Below are 22,639 nucleotides of genomic sequence, written 5' to 3'. Positions count from 1 at the left end.
TCCTCCGCCTCTGGTCCCCTGCTCCATTTCTCTCTCAGGAAGCTTGGCCTCGGGCTCCAGGCATCCCTGGATAGTCCAGGGTAACCTCATCTCAGGTCTCTAATCAGACCTCCAAGGACCTGTGTTCTAAGTAAGGGGTACACGTGTTCCAAGGCTCAGTGAACTCCCTTCGCTCTTCACCCAGGACAGTGACAAAACCCTCAGCTCTGCCTGTTCAGTCTTCTGCTGTCTCCTTTCTTGGTTTAACTTTCTAAGTGCTGATCACCACCAAATGCCAGAGCCTTCACCCCATTAAACACAACAAAGCTTCATTAGCCAATACACAGGTTTCAGTGTTCTTGCTATTTGTTTTCTATCAGAAGATGGTAATTGTTTCTGGAAGTCATTACGTATTAAGACAGCTTGGCCTTTGCTTTCTTTACCATGCTACAATAAAAAGTCTTTTATTTGGTACTGGGGATCGAACTCGGGACCTTACACTTGTGAGGCAGGTGGCCTGGTTTCCTATACTTACGGCTATTTTAAAATAATTTTCCATAACATTTTTCATTTGTAAATCTATCTTCACATATTCCTTAAGGGGAACATTTTATTAGTTATCTTAATCATGTCTTGGTATTCTTTTAATTTGCAGTTTATTCTGCAATTACCATCTCCTGATAGAAAACAAATAGCAAGAACACTGAAACCTGTGTATTGGCTAATGAAGCTTTGTGGTGTTTAATGGGGTGAAGGCTCTGGCATTTGGTGGTGATCAGCACTTCGAAAGCTGTGGCATGGGAAGGAGCGTAAATGTTCCAGAGCAAGAGGCCCAGTGTCCTTGGGGGGGGCGTGCCATCAGGAGGCGTGGCCAGGACTCCAGAGGGACTGAAGGCACCTTGTGGCCACCATCCTCGGAGAGAGACCCTGGATCATACTGGCTTCCTGTTACGGAGTTCTGGGTGTGTTCTGGTTCTGAGATAGCTGTGAGATAGTAACTGCAACGGTCATGAAAAAGAATTAAAAATCTTTTCAACTTTTTTTTTTTTTTTTTTTTTTTTTGAGACAGGGTCTCACTATGCTGTTGAGACTGACCTGGAACTCACTATGTAGCCCAGACTGGTCTCGAACTCACAGCAATCCTCCAGCCTCAGCCTCCCTAGTGCTGGGATTACAGGTGTGCGCCACCACGCCTGGCCTTTTTAACATTTTTTTGAGCTACCAAAAGTTTATGCAGTTTTTTTTTCAGATGTCAGATATTTCTTTACAAAACTTCCTTTTTCTCATTCTAGTAAAATACACCAAAAACTGACTGTTGATATTAACAGACATGTGCTTCTTCATCAACATCTAATGAGTATTTTAATCACTGTTTAATTCCTACTTTAATCAGTTGGTAGCATTTGTTTTTTTTTTTTGTTTTGTTTAGTTTCTTTTTTGGGGTACCGGGGATTGAACAGTTGGTAGCATTTGGAATTTACATTAGAAATATTTTTAATTAATGGCCCTGAATGCTAATCCCCTCTCCCAAATACTAATGTATCATAGCAATAAAATGTAAGATTCTTGGTTTATATTTAAAAACAGCTTTTCAACCAAGCTCTTCTAGGGGTGAAATAGTTTGAAAAGCTCTAAAGCAGGCTGTAAAGTGTAATTAAGTCTTGGATTTTGCTGTTTGCATACTGTGCTCCGTTGGAGTGCTCCTAACGGCACTGGTCTCACGGGTTTCTCGGGTGCAATCAGGCTTCCTCTCTGGAAACCACCAAAGACTGGTTCTTTCCTTCTGCCGTGCTGTCCTATCAAAATAGCCCTAAGCTCGGTGAGTTAAGGCTGCATTCTCTGTCTAACTACGTAAGCTCTTGGAATTCAAGGTGTTTATTTTGAATCCAGGAGTGACCCCAGATCATCTAGTCCAGCCCTCGTCGTGGGTCAGGGTTCTCTCCACATTCTGCCCAGAGTCGGTAATCTTAAGCAGAACGTAATGATTGTATTCTCACGTTTCTCTTGCCTACTTATTTGTCATCAGTGTGAAGACCTCTCAAGGCTCCTTGGGTTTAGCTGGGAATGGTAGGGCTGGGCATATGTACCTTTGCTTGTGAAAGCAGAGTGATGAAACCTTTAATAAAGGAATTAAACATTTCCCAATCAAACCCAGTTACCGTTTGACATGGTTGAAGTTAGCTAAGGAACTGGTTGACTTCTCAGACTTTTAAGGAAGTCTGGGGACTACGGGAAGACTCATGTTTTAGATATGTTTTATGGTAACACTGCCTGTCCCCAGCTGCCCACAGGGTACTTCTGCCATTACAAGGGACAGCAAGCAGCGTGACTGCGTGGACAGTTTATCTTCTTCTGTAAATCTGTCCACTGAGTTGGTGCATCTTAAAAGGAATTAGAAATTAATTTTTCCTGTAGTATTTTCTCATATCACTATGGGCTCTTGAACAGAGGTGGGCAATCCAGTCTGAAGTCATTGATTTTCAGTGAGGGACCTCGTCAATGCATGCTTCCGTCCTTCGGTCCATCTGTTCAGCCAATATTTGCGGGTGCTGTGCGGGTTACTGAGGTACGAGGAAAGCAGTAGCCAGGACACTTGCTCTTATGGAACTCATGTTCTAGTGGGACAGATGAGTGATAACAGAATGGATGTTTTCTGTGCATGTGACGGTGGCCTGGCAGATGAGCAGGAGGGGCTCTGGCAACACAAGAGCCTGTGGGGGGGGCAGACGCGGTGTACGCCAAGGGAGAGACGCTCAGGAGAGGAGGCTTGGCAAGGTGGAGAAGAACTCTGGGTCCAGTTTGGACGTGGAGAGGGCTTGGCGGTGCGTGCTGATGGAAAAGGAGGGGTGAAGCCTAACACCCCGAATGCAGGAGTGGCGCTGTGCACAGTGTTGTTCTGTTTACAGATGAAGAAATGAAGAAACTGAGGCACGGGGAGTTCTGTAGATGCCAAGCAAGCACTTAGTCTACAGCAGTCTAATCCAAAAATAGTTAATGCACAGGTTTCAAAAACTTAGTATAGTGAAAAACAATAATGCCAAGAATGATGTGTTCACCTTGAGGCAGGCGGATTAATGACAGTGTGTCTTTTACTGTAAAAAATATTTTGTTTTGTTTTGTTTGGTTTTTTTGGTTTTTGAGACCATCTCACTATGTAGTTGCTAGAGACTGACCTGGAACTCACTGTGTAGCCCAGGCTGGTCTCAAACTCACAGCAATCCTCCTGCCTCAGCCTCCCAAGTGCTGGGATTACAGGTGTGCACCACCACACCCAGCTAAAAAAATGTTTTATTTAAGCAGTCCTAGTATTTCTTGATTGCCCTTATTGATCAAATGTTTTTAGCATTTCCTGATAGAGGAAAACAGTACAGGGTGTCCTCATCTACTTTATCCACCAGATCTGGCACTGTGCAAAGCTAGCTCTTCCCCAGAGTCAAAATAAAAATGAAAAGTGAATGTTTTGAATCGATTCAGGACATCAGACAGGCGCCCCTGTGCAGCTACAGCCACTCACAGAAACTGCCTCGGAAAGAGGCCATGTGCTCCGTAAAGGGTGTTGGGGGTTCAGGGCACCGTGCCTCTCTTTTACTGTATTTTACAAAAACGTAAGCACTCACTGTATTTCCTGATCACACCCCCACTTAGGGGCAACCGGCATAGGGGCAGAAGCCGGGGAGAGCGGTGGGAGATGAGGAGGCAAAGAGAGCAGGACCATTCCTGAAGTTTGGGACGGGGTGGAGCTGAGGCTGGCCAGGAATTCAGGCCGCCTGGGCCCCGGCGCTGTATTCATGGTGGAGGCGAAGGAGGAGAAGGGGCCACTGTGCGATTGCCTCATCATCGGGATGCACAGGCAGCGAGAACACTGTCCTGGGCCGTGCCCGCCGGCTCTCCAGGCTCGTCTAGTGGGAGAAGGCGAACGGCTTGCCCACGTGTGGAGGGAACTGCCAGGCGGTACGGCTGGAACGAGCTCCCTGCTCTCCAGGTGTGATGCTGAGAGACCGTGGGCAGCTGCGTAGAGGATGCTGAGGCAGCTGGAGCACACTGCCTGTTAGTTTTGCAGCCTGAGGTAAAGGGACTCGAGTCTTTGCTTGGGTCAGCAGACGGGAGGTGTGCTTGTTACAGATTACTTCGACCTTTACTAAACACAGGTGCCTTCGGGCCATGGGGTGTTCACAGGAAGGAAGTCCTCAGTTGCTATCCGGAGGAATGTGAAACCTTCTGGACCTTTGAACAGAGCTACATCCCCATCCCTTTTTACTTTTAAAATTCTGACACAAATTGATTTGCCAACTTGTCCAGGCGGGGCTTGAGTTGCAGTCCCACCGTGGCCTCCCAGAGCGCTGGGATTACAGGCTGTGCTGCCACACTCACCTGGTGGCCCGCGCCTTCCTGGCTGGTTTCCCTCCACACTTGCTCTGCTCTTCTCTGGAGACCCGACCTGCTGTGTACTTCAGCTCAGCTGACCCCGCCCACCACAGTGTCAGGGTCACCTGCTGGGAGCTAAACTGAGTCTCCAGGTACGGATTGTCCTCTACCAGACTAGCCGGCAGGCTGGGAGGAAGGAGAGCACCTTGAGTTTTCTCTTTCCACGAAAGGGGCAGAGGACTCTCAGGGAGCCCTGCTTGAAAAGGGGTCAGAGTTCCTGAACAGCTTTCCCAGCGATAGGTAAAGAGGGAAAGAACCTGAACCCCACTCTGTGGAGTAAGATAGGATCTGTAAGGTCAGAGACACTGTCAAAGGAGGAATCCTGGAGCTCCCAGGAAATAAACAGTCCTTTCTTACTTGTCAGCACTGCACTGTGCGGTTCTCCAAGGTTGAGTTTCTCTAGGAAATAGCCGTGAAAACCCTAATGACAGCTTCGTGTGTGTGTTTAGAGAACGGGAGGGTGGCTTCTGTCAAGGTGAGACGTAGAAGCTCAGCCGGGGAAGGCGGGTTGGGTCGGGAGGTTGTGTTAAAGGCGGCTCCAGTCCCAGGTAGGAGCCGAGTTTCAGATGGCAGACGTGGTCTCCACGGTCTCCACCTTCAGTAGCATCAGGAACCACCGCAGAAAGATTCAAGTTAGAAGGAGAAGAAACCAAAACAGCAGCAGGAAGAACTTGGGAAGCAAGGCACGACACAGCTGAATCCCGGAGCTTGTTAGGTGGTGGGGCCCAGCCTCGCCGGGCGTCCTGTGTGCATGCCAGCGCCCGTGCCCCTCCGTGTGCTGCTGCAGGCTGTGGACGACTCCAGAGCCTCACTGTGCTTCACAGGCCCTGCGCAGGCGCTCTGCCGCTGAGCCACACCCATAGCCCTTCTGAACATTTTCAAACGAGGCCACTCTGTTCCCCGGCCTGGCCTCAGCATCACGGGCATGTGACGCCGTGCCCAGCACTTTGCCCTGTTCTTGGTGTGTATTTCCTGAGGGACATTCTCTGTGCTGCCTTTTATGATCACGGATTTCTTACACCTTGCAGTAAATATTAAAATTTTGAAAAACATAATTAATACATGGGAAGCCTCATTTGACATTTTCTACTTTGAATTTTTGCAGAGAAGAGTTTTATCACAGATGAAAGATTTAGGGATCTTATGGTGAGAAGTCTGTGTAATTTCTATTTCTTTGTCATACTGTGTGTCAGCTTAATCAAGGTAACTTCTAAACCTCAACATTCTCATCTTTAAATGGAATTTTTTTGTCATGCTGTTTCGAAGACAGATAATATGTGAAACTGCTTAATTTAGCTACAGGTAGACCATAGATGCTGGCAAGAAAATACTTCCTGAGCTAAGAACCAGGCCAAGAGACACATCTGTGAGTGTATTAGTGTTCTGTGGCTTCTAAGGCTTTTTGTACGTAACGTGTGATAGCTGCTTCGAACTCAGATTATTGGCCAGATACACTGCTTTGCCCAGTCTCAGGCTGGACCCCCCCCCACGGCCACAATTTTTATGTGCTGTGTGGTAGGAGCTGCTTACTCATTAGCTGGCAGTAGAGTCATGGACAGCAGAGACAGCCCTGTTCTGAGGGCCAGGTTATGTGATTTCATTGGGCAAATGGTACTGAACCACCCTGGGTAATACAGGGCCCCTTGATGTTGTAAAGGAAGGGCGTAGGAGGGTGTTGCCAGTATGACAAAGCAAACTGTTTTAAAGTAGAAACGTGTACTTTTAACTAACAAAATATATTTTATACAAAATACGTGAGCCAGTAAGGCTTACCACTTAATGTTACACTCTGTGTACCAGTGGGTGTGGAGCGCGTCTGTGCCTGGCAGTGGGCCGGGCTGTGACTTTGAGGTGGCTGTCGTCCCTAGGCGATGGGGTTCTTTAGCTCCATTACAGTCTGTGGGTTTTCAGAGACTCGTATGGCACCGTGCTTGACCAGTCTGGCCTTAGATGTGTGTGACTGTATTTCATTGGCAGAATACATTTAAAGTTCATTTCAGATGATTGTAAACAGGGTGTAAATTGTGTGTGCAATGGTGTGCATGTAGAATTCAGGATAGCCGCCTTTCTGGGTAGTGGAAGACTATTCAGGGGGAGCGGGAGGTAGGTTAGGCAGCCATTTTTCTTACCCACTAATCACTTAACAGTTCTGAGTAAAAAATTTTACTTTAGTGGCAAAGTAACCATTTTTAACTTTTTCTTGGATGCTTACTATGTTTTGGGCATTGTGTGAAGGACAATGGTACCTCGCTTCATGAATTCAGTTTGTTCTATGATTTTGGAATGGAGGCCACATTTGTGTTTGTGTGGGAAAGACTGCAGTAGTTGTGTTTGTTGTCACCTGATGCAGTTTGCAAACAAAATAAAATTTTGCCAGCGCTTCTGTTTGCACACCAAGTTGTTTGCAAACAGAAGCGTTGGTGAACTGAGGTACTTGACATAATCTCCCAGATTTTACTGGCCCTGTGAGGAGTGGCTACTTTATTGCCGTCCTCTTACAGGTAGTGAGAATAGGTGTGGAGAGGTTGGTTACTTGTGATCGAGTTCTCACAGTGAGGTGATGACTGGTTTCCAAATCCAAGTCCCGCTGCGCACTCAGTGACTACAGTGCAGAGGGGGAAACCTTTGTCCTCCACCTCTTAGGTGGGGCGACTAAAGCCTATGAAGGAGCCACAGAAGTCTGATTACAGAGAAGAAGCATACACATTCTGCTGATGTTCATTTTTACATGTGGTGGAGGGTGGGTGCGGTGTCTGGAAAACAAGTGAAACATCAATGGAGGGGTCTACGTAGGGTTTTGACAAAGGGTGAAACGTTGGGAAGAAGTGCCTTAGCCTCCTGGGTGCGGTGCTCTGTGGGCAGCGACAGGAAATGGATGTGGGAGGTGGGGTTGGTAAGGTTACTGTGCACTTACGGTTGGAGAGTGCACAGTTCCTGGTCTTCCTGGAAGCAGAGAGGGGACCAATACACTGCAAATCCATGTCACCTGAACACAGGGAGGGCAGAAAGCTCCTCTTGTGCCTGCTGTTTCTCAGTTATCTTTTTTGGTTTTTTGGTACTGGGGGTCAAACTCGGGTCCTTACGTTTGCGAGGCAGGCGGCGGAACCAGTGAGCTAAATTCCCGGGCCTCAACTGCCTTTTAGCAATAATTCCTCTGCTAAATGGGCAGTTTGGAGTGGAATATTATACTCTCTTTCACTTCTGGGACCATATTTAGGGCAGTATTTTAAGTTTTCCATGCTGAAGGTAAATGTACCTATTAAGATGAAGAATGTAGCTTTTGGCAACACAAGAATGCTATATATTCGTGTCCCTATGATGATTACAATAGGAAGAATCCTCATGTGGTTCACATGTGTGGAGCAAATAAAAAACAATGGAAAGATATGATACAGTGAGGTGAAAATAGCTGCACCCAATCCAGACCTTCTTGTGAGAGCTGAGCCAGTTTGTGAAGTTAAACACGGTAGACAAAGCAGAATGATAACTAGTGTGTCAGTTGCCCTGAAGGTAAGTATTCAAAAAGCAATTGTTGTCTGACTCTGAATTAATTACATAAAAAAGAAAGTTACTGCATAAAGAGACTTCAGTTTTTAAAAAATGGATAAACCCGAGTCAGTAATTGTGAAGAAACAGTTATGAATTACAACACCAAAAAAGCCTTGTTTTCATGTGCCATCTTTTGAAGGAACAAGTTCTTTGTACAATACATTTATAAAAGTGACTAATGCACTGGGAGTGGTGGTGCATGTTTGTAAGCCCAGCCACTCGGGAGGCTGAGGCAGGATTGCAGTTGGAGGCCAGTCTAAGCAAAATAAAATGAAAAGGGGCTGAGACGGTAAATCGGTGGTAGAGCACTTACCTCGTATGTGCAAAGTCCTGAGTTCAGTCTTCAGTACCAGTGCGCGCGCACACACACGCACACACACAAAGGGACAGATGTAATTTGAAATACAAGTACTAGAAATTCACAGAATGATGCATTTAGAAAGTCACTGGTGCATTGTTAAAAAGTTTATTCCAGACATGAGGTATGGCTTTACCCACTTGAAGAATAAAAATCCAAGCATAATGACTGAAACAGTGTGTGGGGTACGGGCTCTGGGGCTCCCCAGACAGCCCACAGTGCGCAGTGCACAGTGTGAGCCCGGTGCCGGGCGTCCTTCTGGGGCTGGGTCAGAAGGTGGAGGCTGCAGAGGAGAGGGTGAGGGAGAGCAGGCTTGGAGACGCCGCACTGCGGGAGTCCAGGTAGGCCTGTGGGAAGTCGCCTGATATTTGTGTGCGTGAAATTTTTATCAGCTCTTGAGAGCTACAGCCATCTCGTTACTAAGACAGGGCTAGCTTATTATTTATTTTGAAAATCTGCATTCTTAAAATGGGAACTTTTCTCTTCCACCTGAAAACCATCACATAACCTTTTTGCTTCAACCAGCAAATGGGAGAAATCTGATCAGTTTTAGGGTGAAATACTTGTTCATCCCAGAGCCTCAGAAATCTAGGATCTTGAAGATTGTGTGTGTTTGATGTGTAAACGTATTTACACACCTCTGATGCATAGTAGTGTGTATTCAGAGTACTCTGTAGTGACTTTGTCTGTTATGTCGAGAGTTACAGTTTACCATGGCCGCTCTACTTTTAAATATGGAGGGCTGCTCTGTGTGCTGACACGTTGTTTCTGTTGAATTTCTAGTGGAGTTTGTGGCCTAAGTGGCGAGTGGAGAAAGGAGGAGAAAGGTCCTGAGTTGTGTTTGGTCAGTGGTCACTCTTTCATTAGCGTACTTTGCATATGGACAAGAAATTTTTGAAAGCGTATGTGTACATATACGTTAATCTCTTAATGTGTGTATTCCGGTCTCCTTGGGGACTGTGAATGAAGTTCTGTGTGGCACTCTTGTTCCTTTCTATGTGATCTGGAAGTTGAACTCCATTCTCCCCATCCGTTCTGTGAGTTGAGTCCACTGTTTCTGTGGATACCATCGAAGATCCGTAAATACTGACCAAGTTCAGCCTTGTGGTTGGACTAATCGAACAAAGCACTGTACTGAAAATAGTTGTTTGGAAGCCAGTTCAAGGTGGGCAAATCAGTGCACCTTACAGTCTTATCGGGGTTGCAGAGATGGGTTTTTTATTTTTCACTTATTTTTGAAGGGGCTGTTTTAAAAATTCTCTGTACAGAGCATTATTTGCTGCCTTGGTGCATTGGTTGAACATTATGTGCTTTGTATGTTTGTCTCAGATGAGAGAAATTCATCAGCATAAGTAGAAATACCTGCTAAGAAGAGATGGTTTTCCTACAAAGCTTTTAGATTCATCCTCTGTGCAAAAACTAAGCATAAAATTGTGACATTTTAAGGCCAGTATAATAGTGCAGTAAGTGACCTTGGGGCATTGCTTTATCGAGGCATCGAATGATTGAGTGTGCTTCCCTGTCTACCTTCACTGTTCTTTTTTGAATTTTAAAATAGTCTTAGTTTTGTAGAAGACAAATGCTAAAGTGCTATGTTTTCTACACTTGGTACGGTAATTGTGTGAAATTGCCTTTTCATAGTTTGTCATCAAAGTCTATTGCTTAGCAGTCTCTTAACCAAGCTCTGAAAAATCAAAAAGGAAAGCAGTCTGTGGATGCTGCCTTTCAGCGGGAGGTCAGGCACGTCTCCAGAGGGTCTGGCAGCTCCTGCCCGGGAGAGCTGTCCTCAGCAACCTGCCCCAATAGTTCTGGGGCAGTTCTGGCTCCTGGCTGAGAGCACGGGGTTGCTTTTAAGTGGGACCCCAATTTTAAGTTACACAGACCAGAGTATCAATCACATTTATTTACTTTACTTTTACCCTTGATGAGCTTTGTTTTAAAATAATCAGACCACACTGAAACTCACTGTATATGTCTCACTGTGCAGGTTTTCTAAGGAACAGAAACCCAGTCAGTCCTCGCCTGCCAAGAGGTTGGGTTAATGTCCTTTTCTCTCTTTTGGTTGTTAAGCTATTAATGTGTTGTCACCAAATGATAATCCTGTGGACAAGAGAAATCTAAAAAGCCTTAGCTAATTCATAATCTTGCATAATCCACGATGACAAGATGCAGAACCAAAAATGCCCTGAATTAAAACAGAACAGTCATACCAGTTAGCAACCATTCCATTGAGGTCTTTGTAAGTGTACTCCAGTTTCGTTAAATAATGTGTTTAAGATACAAAAGACAGCAGAAAGACTGGTACTATAGCCTTGTCCCTACCACCCAGGTTAAAAAATACAATCTGACCGAGGACCGAAAGCCCAGGGTCCCTTCTGCCCAGACAGGAAGCTGCCTTCTGGGCGCGCTCCGTCCCTGGTGCAGGTTTGGATCCCAGTCCGGGAGCTGCGTTTCCCTGGAGCTCACAGACACAGTTTCGGCCTTCATAGGGTACTGGCCATGAGCCTGTCTGCTCCCTTGGCCTGGGTGCCAGCTGCACACTGCTCGGTGTGCTGGACAGACTGGGCTCAGTTGGTCTCACTTGGTCTTGTGTTTGTGAGCCTTTCCCTGGCTCCTGCCCTGAAATCATACCAGAGAGCCCCAGCTCCGCAGGTCAGCTCCATGCTGTTCCCCAGTGTGTGTCCGCACTGCCCGTATCTCGTGCCAGTTTCAGTTTCTCCCACTCAATTGTAGGCCATTTGAAGAAGATTTATGAACAGCTCTATATGTAATGTTGTGGATTTTTCTCTTGAGGCTCTTGATCGTTTCCTTTTTTGCCATGACCATTATCCTGCCCTACATCTAACTACTTTGTAAATACGAGCTATTGTGATCTGTGAGGCTCCGAAGAGAAATTTAATTTTGTTTATCATGGATAGATATGCAGTATTTACTTCTTCATATGTCTAAATTTTTTATATTGTCTTATTTTGTATATTATAATATATTTTAAAATATCAAAGTAATGTTTCTTTTTGTCTTTTAGATATTGATATATGGAGATTTGCCAAAAAATAAAGAAAATATAATATATTTAGCAAATCATCGCAGCACAGGTTTGTATTTCATTTGCATGAAACAGCTTTCTATAAAGTGTACATGGGCATTCAAAATAGTTTATTTAGACGAAATGAACTTTTTGTAATTGTTAAAACATGAATTTTCTTTCTTGTTTCTTTTTTTGGTACCGGGGATCAAACTCAGGTCCCTGCACTTGCGAGGCAGGCGGCAGAACCACTGAGCTAAATCCCTGGCCCAACATGAATTTTCTATGTAGACTTTATGCTTGTCCTTATACTTTTGTGATTTCACTTTTGGGATAGTTAACAATGTGAAAGCTATGGGTTTTTCTAAACTTGTCCCTATGTTGGATGCAAATGAGCTAGTTTTTTACTCCCCCTGTGTCTTGGAGTAGCTCTGTGGTCTGTTCACTCTTCTTTTCGTAAGTGTCCTCCCGGAAGTCAAGTCGCGGTTCCAGTGTGCGTGTGCTTTCTCTTCGGACCCTGGAGCTCTGCCGGCTGTTCCCGTGCTCTGGTTGTTGCATCTGCAGCTCCTTTCGCCTGTACTCTGTGTCTGGCTTCCTTCTGCCTTGCCAGTCTTCTGCCAGAGGAACCACATGAGACCACTCCCCAGTAGACTTTAGGTTAAGGTTCTTTACCAAAAACTGCAATGTGTCTGAATATTGTCAGTGGTTTGTCATGAGAGGGCACTGACTCTCCTGACCCCATCACCTACTTTCCTGCAGTAGTGACGTCTTAGGTACCTATAGTACAAAAATTAAGCGACATTGGCTAAGATAACATTTTTAAAACAACCCAACACACTCAGTGGAAAATCATCTGCCTGTGGCTTTCCTTTATTTTGTTCTGTCGGCTGTCTTCATGATTTTGTTGCTTTTCTTACCACCTATAACCTAGGAGAGCATAAAAAGTAAAAGAAATTGAAATGCGTTTTCCTCATTTATGCAGCCCCATGACCACATTCAGTTCTCAGGTGAGGGCTGACATCACTGGACGTATAAGAATCCGCTGTGTCTCGGTTTCTGTCAACTTTACCGATAAACCCACTCTGGGTGCTGGACCTGGTCATGTAAGACCTAAAATCTCACTTCCACTCCACGGAGCGTGAACAGCCAAAAAGGCCTCCACAATGCTGGGCCCAACACCCAGCGAGGCTCCGGGAACACGACAGAGAACCGAGAAACCCAGGAAGGAACACACCAGGCTAGATGGTAAAGAGACCTTTATTAGTCTGGCCAGACGGCACTCCCGGAGCCAGGTGGCTCAGAGAGGTGCCTAGCTCAGGGGCCGAGGTCCTCTTATAGGGAGTAAAAGGAGGGGGTTAACATTTTGGGCTCACAGACAGGGGACAAAGGTCTGCTGACTTGAGCTGGTGGTCAGCAGTCACATATTGATGAGTAACAGGTATCACCTATAGGATGTCTCAAAGGTCACTAAGACACTCTGGATGACCAAACAGTTTGTCAGTTAGCTTGGGCTCTATGTCTGGAGTCTCTAATTTATAAGTAGATTCAGATCCGGACTTTAAACAATATAAGAGTGATCCACATTCTTAGGCCAGGGATGGAATAAAGGTCGGGGCTGTGGCTATAATGGGAGGGGTTCAGGACACTGTCTCCTAGGCCCTTTGCCATTTAGCAAGGGCTTGTAATTTAGGTCCCACAGTCATATGTGACTCAGGGCGTGTCAACACCTGCTCCTGACTTTGGCAGACACGTGGGGTTCCTTGTCTTGTCCTGCAGCCGGAGGAGAATTCCGCCAGGGCTCACGTATTCAGAGGAGAGGGCTTTATGGGCCCAGGGCAAGGACCACCTCAGGAAGTTTCCGTTCTGTCGCGTGACACACTGGTTACTTCTCTGTCCACCCAGAATTTCTTTTCTACTTAACAGGACTCTCTTACGGTTGCTTGCTGTTTCCTTTCCCAGGTTTTAGTGGAAATGTTGTTCTCTGGACAGCTATGGCAGTGTGTGCTCTGCCCATTCCCGGAGGCCGTGTGTCCTGTGTCCGAAGTCAGTAATTCCCGGCATGTGTGTGCTTCCTCCGTGTTGGCCTCAGACAGATCCCCTCAGAGTGAAGACTCTGGGAAAGCACTTGTGAGAAAACGGCAGATCAGAGCATCGTTCAAGCTGGGCGCAGCGGCACACGCCTATAACCCAGCACTGAGAGGCTCGCAAGCTTGAGCCCACCTGGGTCACTTGGTGACTTAATGAGGCCCTGTCTCAGGACTTTTTAAAAACGGCTCAGGTGCGGTGCCTGGGACTGGGGTTGGGCACCTCCATACTGGTACCTGGGCCGGGAAGGCAGCAACAGGAGGTGTGTGTGCTTTTCCTCCCGGCCTGCACGGCCCCCAACTTTCTCAGAGCACTCTGACCCTGGTCCTGGCACCAGCCAGCCTTGGGTTCCTGGAGCTGTCTTTTGGTTACCTTCTAAAAATCCACAACTTGGGAACGTAGCAGAGAAGTGATTTCAGGCTACTTTTGAATTGCAGGCTGCTGTCATTTTGTGATAGAAGGTATGGAGCCATCGTCCAAGAGAATGGCATCGTTCAGGGTTCAGGGTTCAGGGTGTCCACACTTGTCTTGTCAGGTTGCCTGTTGAAAAGCCTTTGGAGGTTCTAGGAGTCCCGGTGGAGTATCTGTGAAAATGTGACAGCATGGAGAATATTTCAGGAAGTGCTGTTCAGCTCACGCTTTGTATGTCTGAGCTTGCCAGCCTGCAGCTCAAGTAGAATTGTCTGTAAGTCGCCTTTCCTGCCTGGCGGGTCCCGGTTTCCACATCACACGTTCCTGTTAACTGGCTGCTCTCCAGCGTGAGCAGAGGGGCACGCAGTGGCTGTTACCCCTCTTTCTTGCCCTTCTGCAGCTGTCTGACACTGCTTGCTTTTAAGCTGCCGCTTGCCCTTCCTGGGCTTGGGTGGCAGCTCGCTTATCATGTGTGGTGAGTGGGCCGTGAGACAAGCAGAGACCTGCTGGCCACGCTGCTCTGCATCGGCTGTGGGCGGATGGCTTCACCTGTTGGACCTGGCTATGGGCGTGAGCAAGACCTGCCGGCTGTGCTTGGCTGTCTGGAGCGCCGTGGAAGAGCTCTGACCCAGCCACACTGGTGCATCCGGCCGTGTGGAAGTAGTGCCTCACCCTCTGGGTTGGGACCTAGCATCACCTGTCCGAAAGCAGCAGGGAATAAACAGGAAAAGGGAGGAAGACAGTTCAAGTTTTGATGGCACCCGGCTTGTGCCTGTTGAGCACTTCAGTTAGTTCTCAAACGTTTCCACTGAAATTTTCAAGCTTGGGCACAGGTCAGGACAGTTGATGCCGAACATGGCATAGTTTGGGAAGCTTACGCCTTCTCACAACAGTTCTTGGAAGATGCATCTGAGAACATCATGCAGACATCCTTGTTTGAGTATAGCAATGTATTTCTTGCTCCTCACAGTAAAAAATAATTCTTGCAGGAAAAGATGACAAATGCAGCTTCTAGCTTCATACCCCAAATATGTACTGGGGTGTACTTTACCCTGAGAACTATGCAGAACCGCACTGAATCGGCTCTCTGAGTGTGTAGTCTGCTTTTGTCTTAGGTGCAGTTCCAACAGACTCGATAGATGCTTGTCAGATGTGATTACGAGCAGTTGTGTTTATCAGGGATCATCTATTGGCTCTGAATTTGAGGGAGCTAAGGACAGGGTTCTGTGGGAACATCTCCAGTGATGGCGAACCTTAGCGTTTCCGGTAATACAACCCACTGTGGCACGCGTGCCATAGGTTTGCCACCACCGTTCTGTACCTTAGAGAAAAGGTTACTTGGTAGCCCGGCAAGGCAGGGTGGGGAGGCCCTGTGGGCATCGCCAAACTTGGAGGAGCTTTAGCAAAGTAAAAGTCATGGGTCATCAAAAGTTAACTCTGGTCATAATCCCTAATTAAAAAGAAATATATTGTAATTGGTAAGATTTTTTCTAGGCGGTTAACTGCAGTGTTTAAAAGGCTGGCTGTTTGGGCCAGTCCGTGTCATGTTGCAGTGTCTAAGGGAGTTCACATGATTTTCACTCTGCAAAGGCCGGAACCCATTGGAATACTAGGACTCATCCCGCAGGTTCTAAACCTTTACTTTCCAAGTGTCACGTCCCAGACCCTTCTGTGAACACCGCACGAGTGTCCCTCGGTTTCATTGCTGCCTTTTCATCCTGGTCGGAAGGGCTGGCTTGTGCCCTTACTCGCATGTGTTTCTTGGGTCTCAGGACACTGCAGTGTTTGTCCTCGTCCTTCCTTCCCTCCTGATCTGTGAGAAGCAGTTCCTGTTCACTGTCTTCTGTCCCCATGTGCTGTCTTTGCTCTGGAAAGGCCGATGCCTCCTGTTCAGACTTTCCCGTTGGAAGCTCAGATAACAGCTTCCAGGAAATTGTCGTCACTGCCGTTACCAGCTTACTCCTGCCTTGTCCTTCTTCTTGCTGCATTGTTGCAGTGACACACCATCTAACCGTAGCCTTGCGCAGCCAAGTCCTGTCCCTCTCGTGTGTTAGAAGAACACTCACTTTCTTATTAGCACCTGTACTGTGCCCAGAAACTCATTAGTGAAGATGAAGTACGCTCGCCTTTTGGCTGACAGGTACATACAGAATGTATATCATTTCATTTAGACCTCTTTCCTTATAATGTCCCTTTTTTTTCATTAAAAATGTTGTATTCTAATGTAAACTAAAGAGTTTTTTTGGGTTTTTTGTTTTTTGTTTTGGTACTAGGGTTCGAACTCAGGACTTTGCGTCTACAAGGCAGGTGGTGGCACTACTGAGCTAAATCCCCAGGCCTAAAGAGCCTCTTTTTATTCTTTGTAAATACTGCTGTTTGATTACTTGGTATTTTGTGACTTTGATGAGTTTTTTTTTAAGTAAAAGCCTTTCGAAGTATGATAAAAAAAACACTCCAACAATTTTAAGTTTTTTAAAGATCTGGGATTGGTTTAAAATAACTGGAATTCTAACCAGAATACCCTAAGAGCTGGGAAAGGCTTGCTTGCTCTGTGGGGTGGCAGTCACTGACCGGCTCTATCTCTGCAGTTGACTGGATCGTGGCTGACATTCTGGCCATGCAGCAGGACGCCGTGGGGCATGTACGCTACGTGCTGAAGGAAGGGCTGAAATGGCTCCCACTGTACGGGTACTACTTTTCTCAGGTAACGCGCTTCTCTGCTCTGTCCTTGACCAGTTCAATTTACTTATCTGTTTGGCAGGATCTAGCTGTATAGTCTGTCCTTGAGCTCAGCAAGTAGCCCAGGCTGGCCTTGAACTTTCAGTGATCCTTCAACCGCATCCTCCCAAGTGCTGAGCTTACTTACTTGTCCATTTATAAAAATCTTATATTTCCAACTTTAACGTATCCTTAATATTGACAAAGGTGTTTTTTGTTTTGTTTTATTTTACATTGTTTGGAAGTTGCTGGGATTGAACCCAGGTCCTTATGCATGGCAGGCAAGTGCCCCACCACTGAGCTACACCCTAGCCCAAGTGTATGGTTTTTAAATAGCTATATTGTAAATTGAGTTGTTATTTTTATTTTTTCCCTGAATTTCCATTGTTCTTTCTGCCTCAGTGCTGGGATTATAGGCATGCACTACTATGTCTGGCTTATCTGTCATTTTTAACAGTGTGTTTATGTACATGTTATCCGTACAGTTTAATGAAATAGCAAAAATGTGAAGCTGAAAAGTCAAATCAAATAGGAGGCTAAAAAGCATAGAATTGAATATTTACTTCCCTTAACAGACTAATGATAAAACTAATTGTGGTCTGTAAAAGCCAGAAGAAAACAGTGAGATGCTGATAGAGCAGTAATGCACAGTAAGATAGGCCCTTGCCTTTCCTCCATGTTTTTTTACCCCACAAAATGTTTTGTTCCAGAAATGTTACAGTTTGTGCTGCTGGGCAGCCCTCCTGCCCAATGTATCAAATTGTTTTGCGACTTTGAACTGCGTGACCTTTCTGGTATTTCATTAAGCTCCGCCCCCTCACAAGAAGGTTCTGTAACCCCGCCCCCCTCTGCTTCAGTGAGCATGCTCAAAGGGGGTGTGTTTCAGGAAAGTTCTGTAACCCCGCCCCTCCGCTTCAGTGAGCTTGCTCACCTACCCTGTCGTCCCTATATAAGGAGGTCTCCTTTCTTCTGGAGTCTCACTTTTCAGTATGAAATCCTCTGAGTCTTTCAGTTATAACGTTGTAACACTCAGAGCTCTTTACTTTTGGCTATGGCTAGGAGCTGCTCTGCTTTGCCACAGCACCGACATGTGCGTAGCATAAGGAAATGTACTTCCCCACGTAATTCCAAGACCAAGGTGTGTGCTAGGTTGGTTTCTCCCTGGCCCTTTCTCCTGTCCTTCCCAAGCCCTGGTGTGGTTGTCTCAGCGAGCACACGTCCCTGGGCTCAGTTCTCTTCCTAGAAGGGTGCAGTCCTACCTGCCTAGGGCACTGCTGTAAGGACTTCAATTTACTCAACCTGGTCCCCTCCTTGAAGTCATATCGGTCTCTGAAATGTGGCTTTGGAGTCATCCAGTGCCAAAAAAATATGTGCAACAGACTGTGTCTTTTAAATCCCTAAAGATTGTGATTGTTGTCATGTTAAGGATACCTGTTAGTGATTCTGTAAGAAGTCAGTGGAAAACTTGGGAGCTCAAGTTCTGTTTGATCAGGTGTTTAAAGATATGAAGAAGTGAAGCATTTTTATTGTAACTACCAACGAAAGTTAACGTTCATGTATTTTTCAGTACATCGAGGACGCAGTTTTATGTGAATTACGTTACACAGTTTTCAGTGGGTGTTCAGTGAATATTTGAACATAGTGAATGCAACATAAATTGTGAAACTTTAACGCTGTGTTCCTTGGGAGGAAAGTCGCCTTTTTGACGACGGTAACCATCGCTTATTTTACAAATAAATTTTGCCCTCCCCGTTGTTCTCTGCGCAGCACGGAGGAATCTATGTGAAGCGAAGCGCCAAATTCGATGAGGGCAGAATGCGGGGCACGCTGCGGAGCTACGTGGACACAGGGGCGCCGGTAAGAGCGTCCTTCACGCGAGAGTACAACGAGAACCTGAGAGTTGGGTTGAAAGTGTACTTCGCTCGTGTAGCAAGTAGAGCTTCACCCCTGCGTTGAGCGGAGCCCCTGGGGGTGTCCTGCGGGGCCAGTCTGGGTGTGGAGTCGGTGCTGGCAGGTCCTGCACCTGGCCTTGAGGTGCGCACAGCCTGTCTTCTCTGCATCGGCGCTTGCTCGGGAAGGAGGCTGTTTTCTGTCACGTGTAAGTTTGGATTTCTTGTGTACACTGAGTTGCCTGAAAAATCAAATAAGCATGAGTATCTACAAATGAAAAAAAACCATTCAGTGTGAACACTGTTTCACGAGATTTCGCCCAACCTCTGTGTGAACGCTGTGGATGCGAGGCCATTTCCCACGCTGCCCAAGCAGCCATGCCACGGGTGTGGGTGACCCCGTGGGGATGGCGACACCACAGTGACCAGTGGCCGCCGCGCCAGGTGAGTCCATCTCAGAGTTTCCTTGCGCCAATGACCTGCCTGCCACCTCCCCTCTTGTGACCACAAGAAGAGTCTGTTATTTGAACAAACTTCCTCATCGCAAAGCTGTACGAGATGTAACATCCTTTTAGAAGTATCACAGGGGTGTTTTTATTTTTTATTTATTTATGTATTTATTTTTGGTTTTTTGAGACAGGGTCTCACTATGTAGTTGAAATTGACCTGGAACTCACTGTGTAGCCCAGGCTGGTCTCAAATTCACAGTGATCCTCCTGCCTCAGCCTCCCGAATGCTGGGATTACAGGTGTGTGCCACCATGCCCGGCACAGGGGTGTTTTTAAAGGCAGCTGAAGGTTTTCATCTTCCCAGCACAGTGTGGACTGCAGGAAGTGAGCCTCAGGGTCCTTGGGTTCAGCCGTGTATACATCGTCTGGCTTCCCGAGGATCTGGGTGGTCATTTTATTTTTTAATATTTAAGGCCTGTAAATGCAGAGATTATTGCTTAATTTGTTACATTCTTCTGTTTCCGAAAGTTAAGAACTGGCTTAGTAGAATATTTTCCTCAGGTCAGCCTTCGCATGGCTTAGTGTTTCTCAGAGAAATCTAATCCATTATTGCAGCTATCCTCAGTTTTAGTGTGGAAAAGACTTCAGAGCTTTGTGTAGACTTGTATTACTGTAATGGCAGGCTTACGGTCTGCAGTGTGCGGCCCTTAGAGGTAGGGCAGGATCGGGCCAGGAAGCGTGGAGAACGCACCCCGAGGTGGAGGCCAGTGACCTGCTTCCTCACGTTGGCGGCCTGATCGGGATTTCTCCACAAAGCCATCGCCCGGAGCTGGCAGGGAACAGGGTTTACGTGGGACAAGGGAAGGGGCGGGGCTACGGAAGCGAGACGTTTATGGTCCCTTCATTGGTTGAGGAAGGTACATTTAGTTTCCACGATTGGGGAGAAAAGCACACTGGATACGACTTCGGAGCAGAGGGCGGTGGAGGAGGGTGTGTAGGTGTGGGAGGCGTGTGAGCCCGGGTGGCTCTTCCTCACTAGGTCAGCCAGCCTGTGTTACTCTGGCTCATTATATGACTGAGAAGCACATCTCCATAGTTGGGACTGAGACCATTTTCATAAGGTACTTCACTGATAGATGCCAATGAAACAGTTTATGACACACAACTGCCTTATCTGTAGAAGTCATTTAGAGGCCAGATGTAGTGGCACCACACCTACCTCGCAAGCCCAAGTCCTCAGTTCGACCCCTAGTCCCCCCAAAAAAAAGCCATTTAGTTAGAATTTAAGCTAGTAAAATTCATGTGACAAATTTGCGGCCATACTTTTTTCCCCCCAACTTTTAAGTTTCTTTCAAATGGGAGGGAGTCTCTTGGAATCAAATTACTGATAATCCTTTGAAATTAGATTTGGTTTTAAATCCTAGATCTGCTGCTCTAACCTTGTTACTTTGCACAAATTGCTTACCCTTTCTAAGCTTTCGCTTTTTTATATGTTAAATCTTTTGGTGACTGCTATTTAACTTGGTGGTAAGACTTAAATTTAGAATTTAAAATTGCTGCTGTCACAAATTTCGGCAGCATATTGGCTTAAAGTAACAGAAGTGTGATGGTGACCCTTCCGAAGGTCGACCAGTGCAGCCGTCCCTCAGGGAAGCCCCTCCGTGGTCAGGCTGTGGTCCTCCCAGATGCCCCTTCTCAAGACCCCGTTCCTTTGCTCCTGTCGTGTCCTCCACAACAGCGCTGGCTGCTGTGGCCTCCCTCCCTAGCCACTTTCAGCCTGGTTCCAACTGCTGCTTCCTCTGCCCCGTGCACCCTGGCGGTGCTCTAGGGACTCTTCTGTCTCCAGGCTGGGTCACATGTCTCGGGTGGGGAGGCAGCCTTCCGTGTGCCTGGGCCTGTACCACCACCTTCCAGTGGCACATGGGGAGCCCTTCATTCAGGACCGAGGACTGTTTCACATTCTGTGCGGTTTGCAGTTCCCCGTAAAAGTGTAATGGGTTTTAATGACTGAAGTGCTTCTGGTTGTAGTTGTAAAATCCTTTAAAACAGTTATGGTTTGCTAGATTAGATTAATTTGGGAGTCAGGAGAAATATCTTGTTATATTCTGTACATCTCAATATGAAATAAAGAAAAAAGTAATAATTTAAAAATGTATAGCTAAGTTGGGCGTGGTGACACACGCCTATAATCCCAGCACTTGGGAGGCTGAGGCAGGAGGATCGCTGTGAGTTCGAGACCAGCCTGGGCTACATAGTGCGTTCCAGGTCAGTCTCTAGGCAACTACTACATAGTAAGACCCTGTCTCTAAAAAACCAAAAAAAAAAAAGTGTGTGAGTGTGTGTGTGTGTGTGTGTGTGTAGCTAATAAAGGTATTTTTTAAATTTTAAGGTATAATTGATATATAAATTACTTTTAAAACTAGTAAACTAAACTTTTTTTTTGTACCAGGGATTAGGGCTCCATAGCGTTCCAGGTCAGTCTCTAGGCAACTACTACATAGTAAGACCCTGTCTCTAAAAAACCAAAAAAAAAAAAGTGTGTGAGTGTGTGTGTGTGTGTGTGTGTGTAGCTAATAAAGGTATTTTTTAAATTTTAAGGTATAATTGATATATAAATTACTTTTAAAACTAGTAAACTAAACTTTTTTTTTGTACCAGGGATTAAACTCAGGGCCTTGTGCTTGCCAGGCAGGTGCTGTACCACAGAGCTATGTCCGCACCCCCCCCAATTTTTTTTAAAATCAGTGTGAAAGGAAACTTAAGACTTATAAAGAAGCTACTGCTCTGACCTTGATATCTTTACCTATTTCCCCTAGGAACAGCCCCACTTCAAGATAAAAAACTGAGATTCAGTTGAAAAGTGAATGGCTGAGGTAGGAGGGTCCCAAGTTCAATCCCAGCTTGCACAGTTTACAGCTTAGTGAGAACCTATCTAAAGTAAAAGTACAAAAAGGGCTTGGGATGTAGCTCAGTGTGAAGGCTCTGCTTTTCCATCCCCAGTAACACAAACACACACACATAGTTGGGTACTGTGGTTCAAGCCTGTAATCCCAGTGCTTGGGAAGCTGAGGCAGGAGGATCACTATGGTAGTTCCAAGGGTAGGCTGAGCAGTTTAACAACCTAAACACACCCGATCTCAAAGTTTAAAAAATTAAAAGTACTGGGTATGTAGCTTAGCACATAAGCCCCGGATTCAATCCTGGTGCCACACCAAAATAAAAAATAAAAAAAACAAATCCAGTACATAAAGGGCTGTTTTTAATAGTAAATTATCATTTCAATCACTGTGACTATAACTTGCACATATTTTTAAATCCTAGTTAAATAATCCCTTGTTTTTAATTTAGATACCTATTTTATAATAGAGACTGAAGTATTTGGTATGGCACAACTTGGGTATGGAATATAGAATTGTTTTAAAATCCGGAGATCGTGACAACACGGAGTAGGATCTCTGAAAAGTGAAAAGGCAGCAGGTAAGGGATTTGTGTGCAGCCTGCAGAAACCCTTGCCTACCGGACCATCCCGTCCGCGTGTGCGCTGTGCTGCCTGCCCTCCCCGGTCTGCAGCAGGGTCTTCATATTTCCTCGGTGCCTGACCGGGCAGTGGCCCCGGGGCCCTTTTGCCCTGTTGCTGCGGTGGGTCTCCTCCTCCTGTGTGGCGTCTGGAGCTGAAGCGCATGGCTCCCAGCGGGCCAGGAGAGGAGCGTGGGGGAGCACGGCCGGGCCGGGGTGCCGCCCGTTCCGGTGC

General features: G+C 46.3%; 1 protein-coding gene across 1 annotated transcript in view; it reads left to right on the top strand.

The window, feature by feature from the left end:
- Positions 1–11,342: 11,342 nt before the first annotated feature.
- Agpat5 (1-acylglycerol-3-phosphate O-acyltransferase 5) overlaps positions 11,343–22,639 on the top strand; it is a 24,127-nt gene continuing 12,830 nt past the window's right edge. The window contains exons 1-3 of the mRNA XM_033765539.1: positions 11,343–11,406; positions 16,421–16,536; positions 18,318–18,407. Of these exons, the coding sequence (XP_033621430.1) occupies positions 16,450–16,536; positions 18,318–18,407 (177 nt within the window). The 5' untranslated portion in view covers positions 11,343–11,406; positions 16,421–16,449. The remainder of the gene's footprint in view (positions 11,407–16,420; positions 16,537–18,317; positions 18,408–22,639) is intronic.

This window comes from Fukomys damarensis, unplaced genomic scaffold (assembly GCF_012274545.1).
Source record: "Fukomys damarensis isolate Sample0158 unplaced genomic scaffold, DMR_v1.0_HiC HiC_scaffold_18, whole genome shotgun sequence".
Lineage (NCBI taxonomy): Eukaryota > Metazoa > Chordata > Mammalia > Rodentia > Bathyergidae > Fukomys > Fukomys damarensis.
This window is presented reverse-complemented; position numbering and strand designations above follow the sequence as displayed.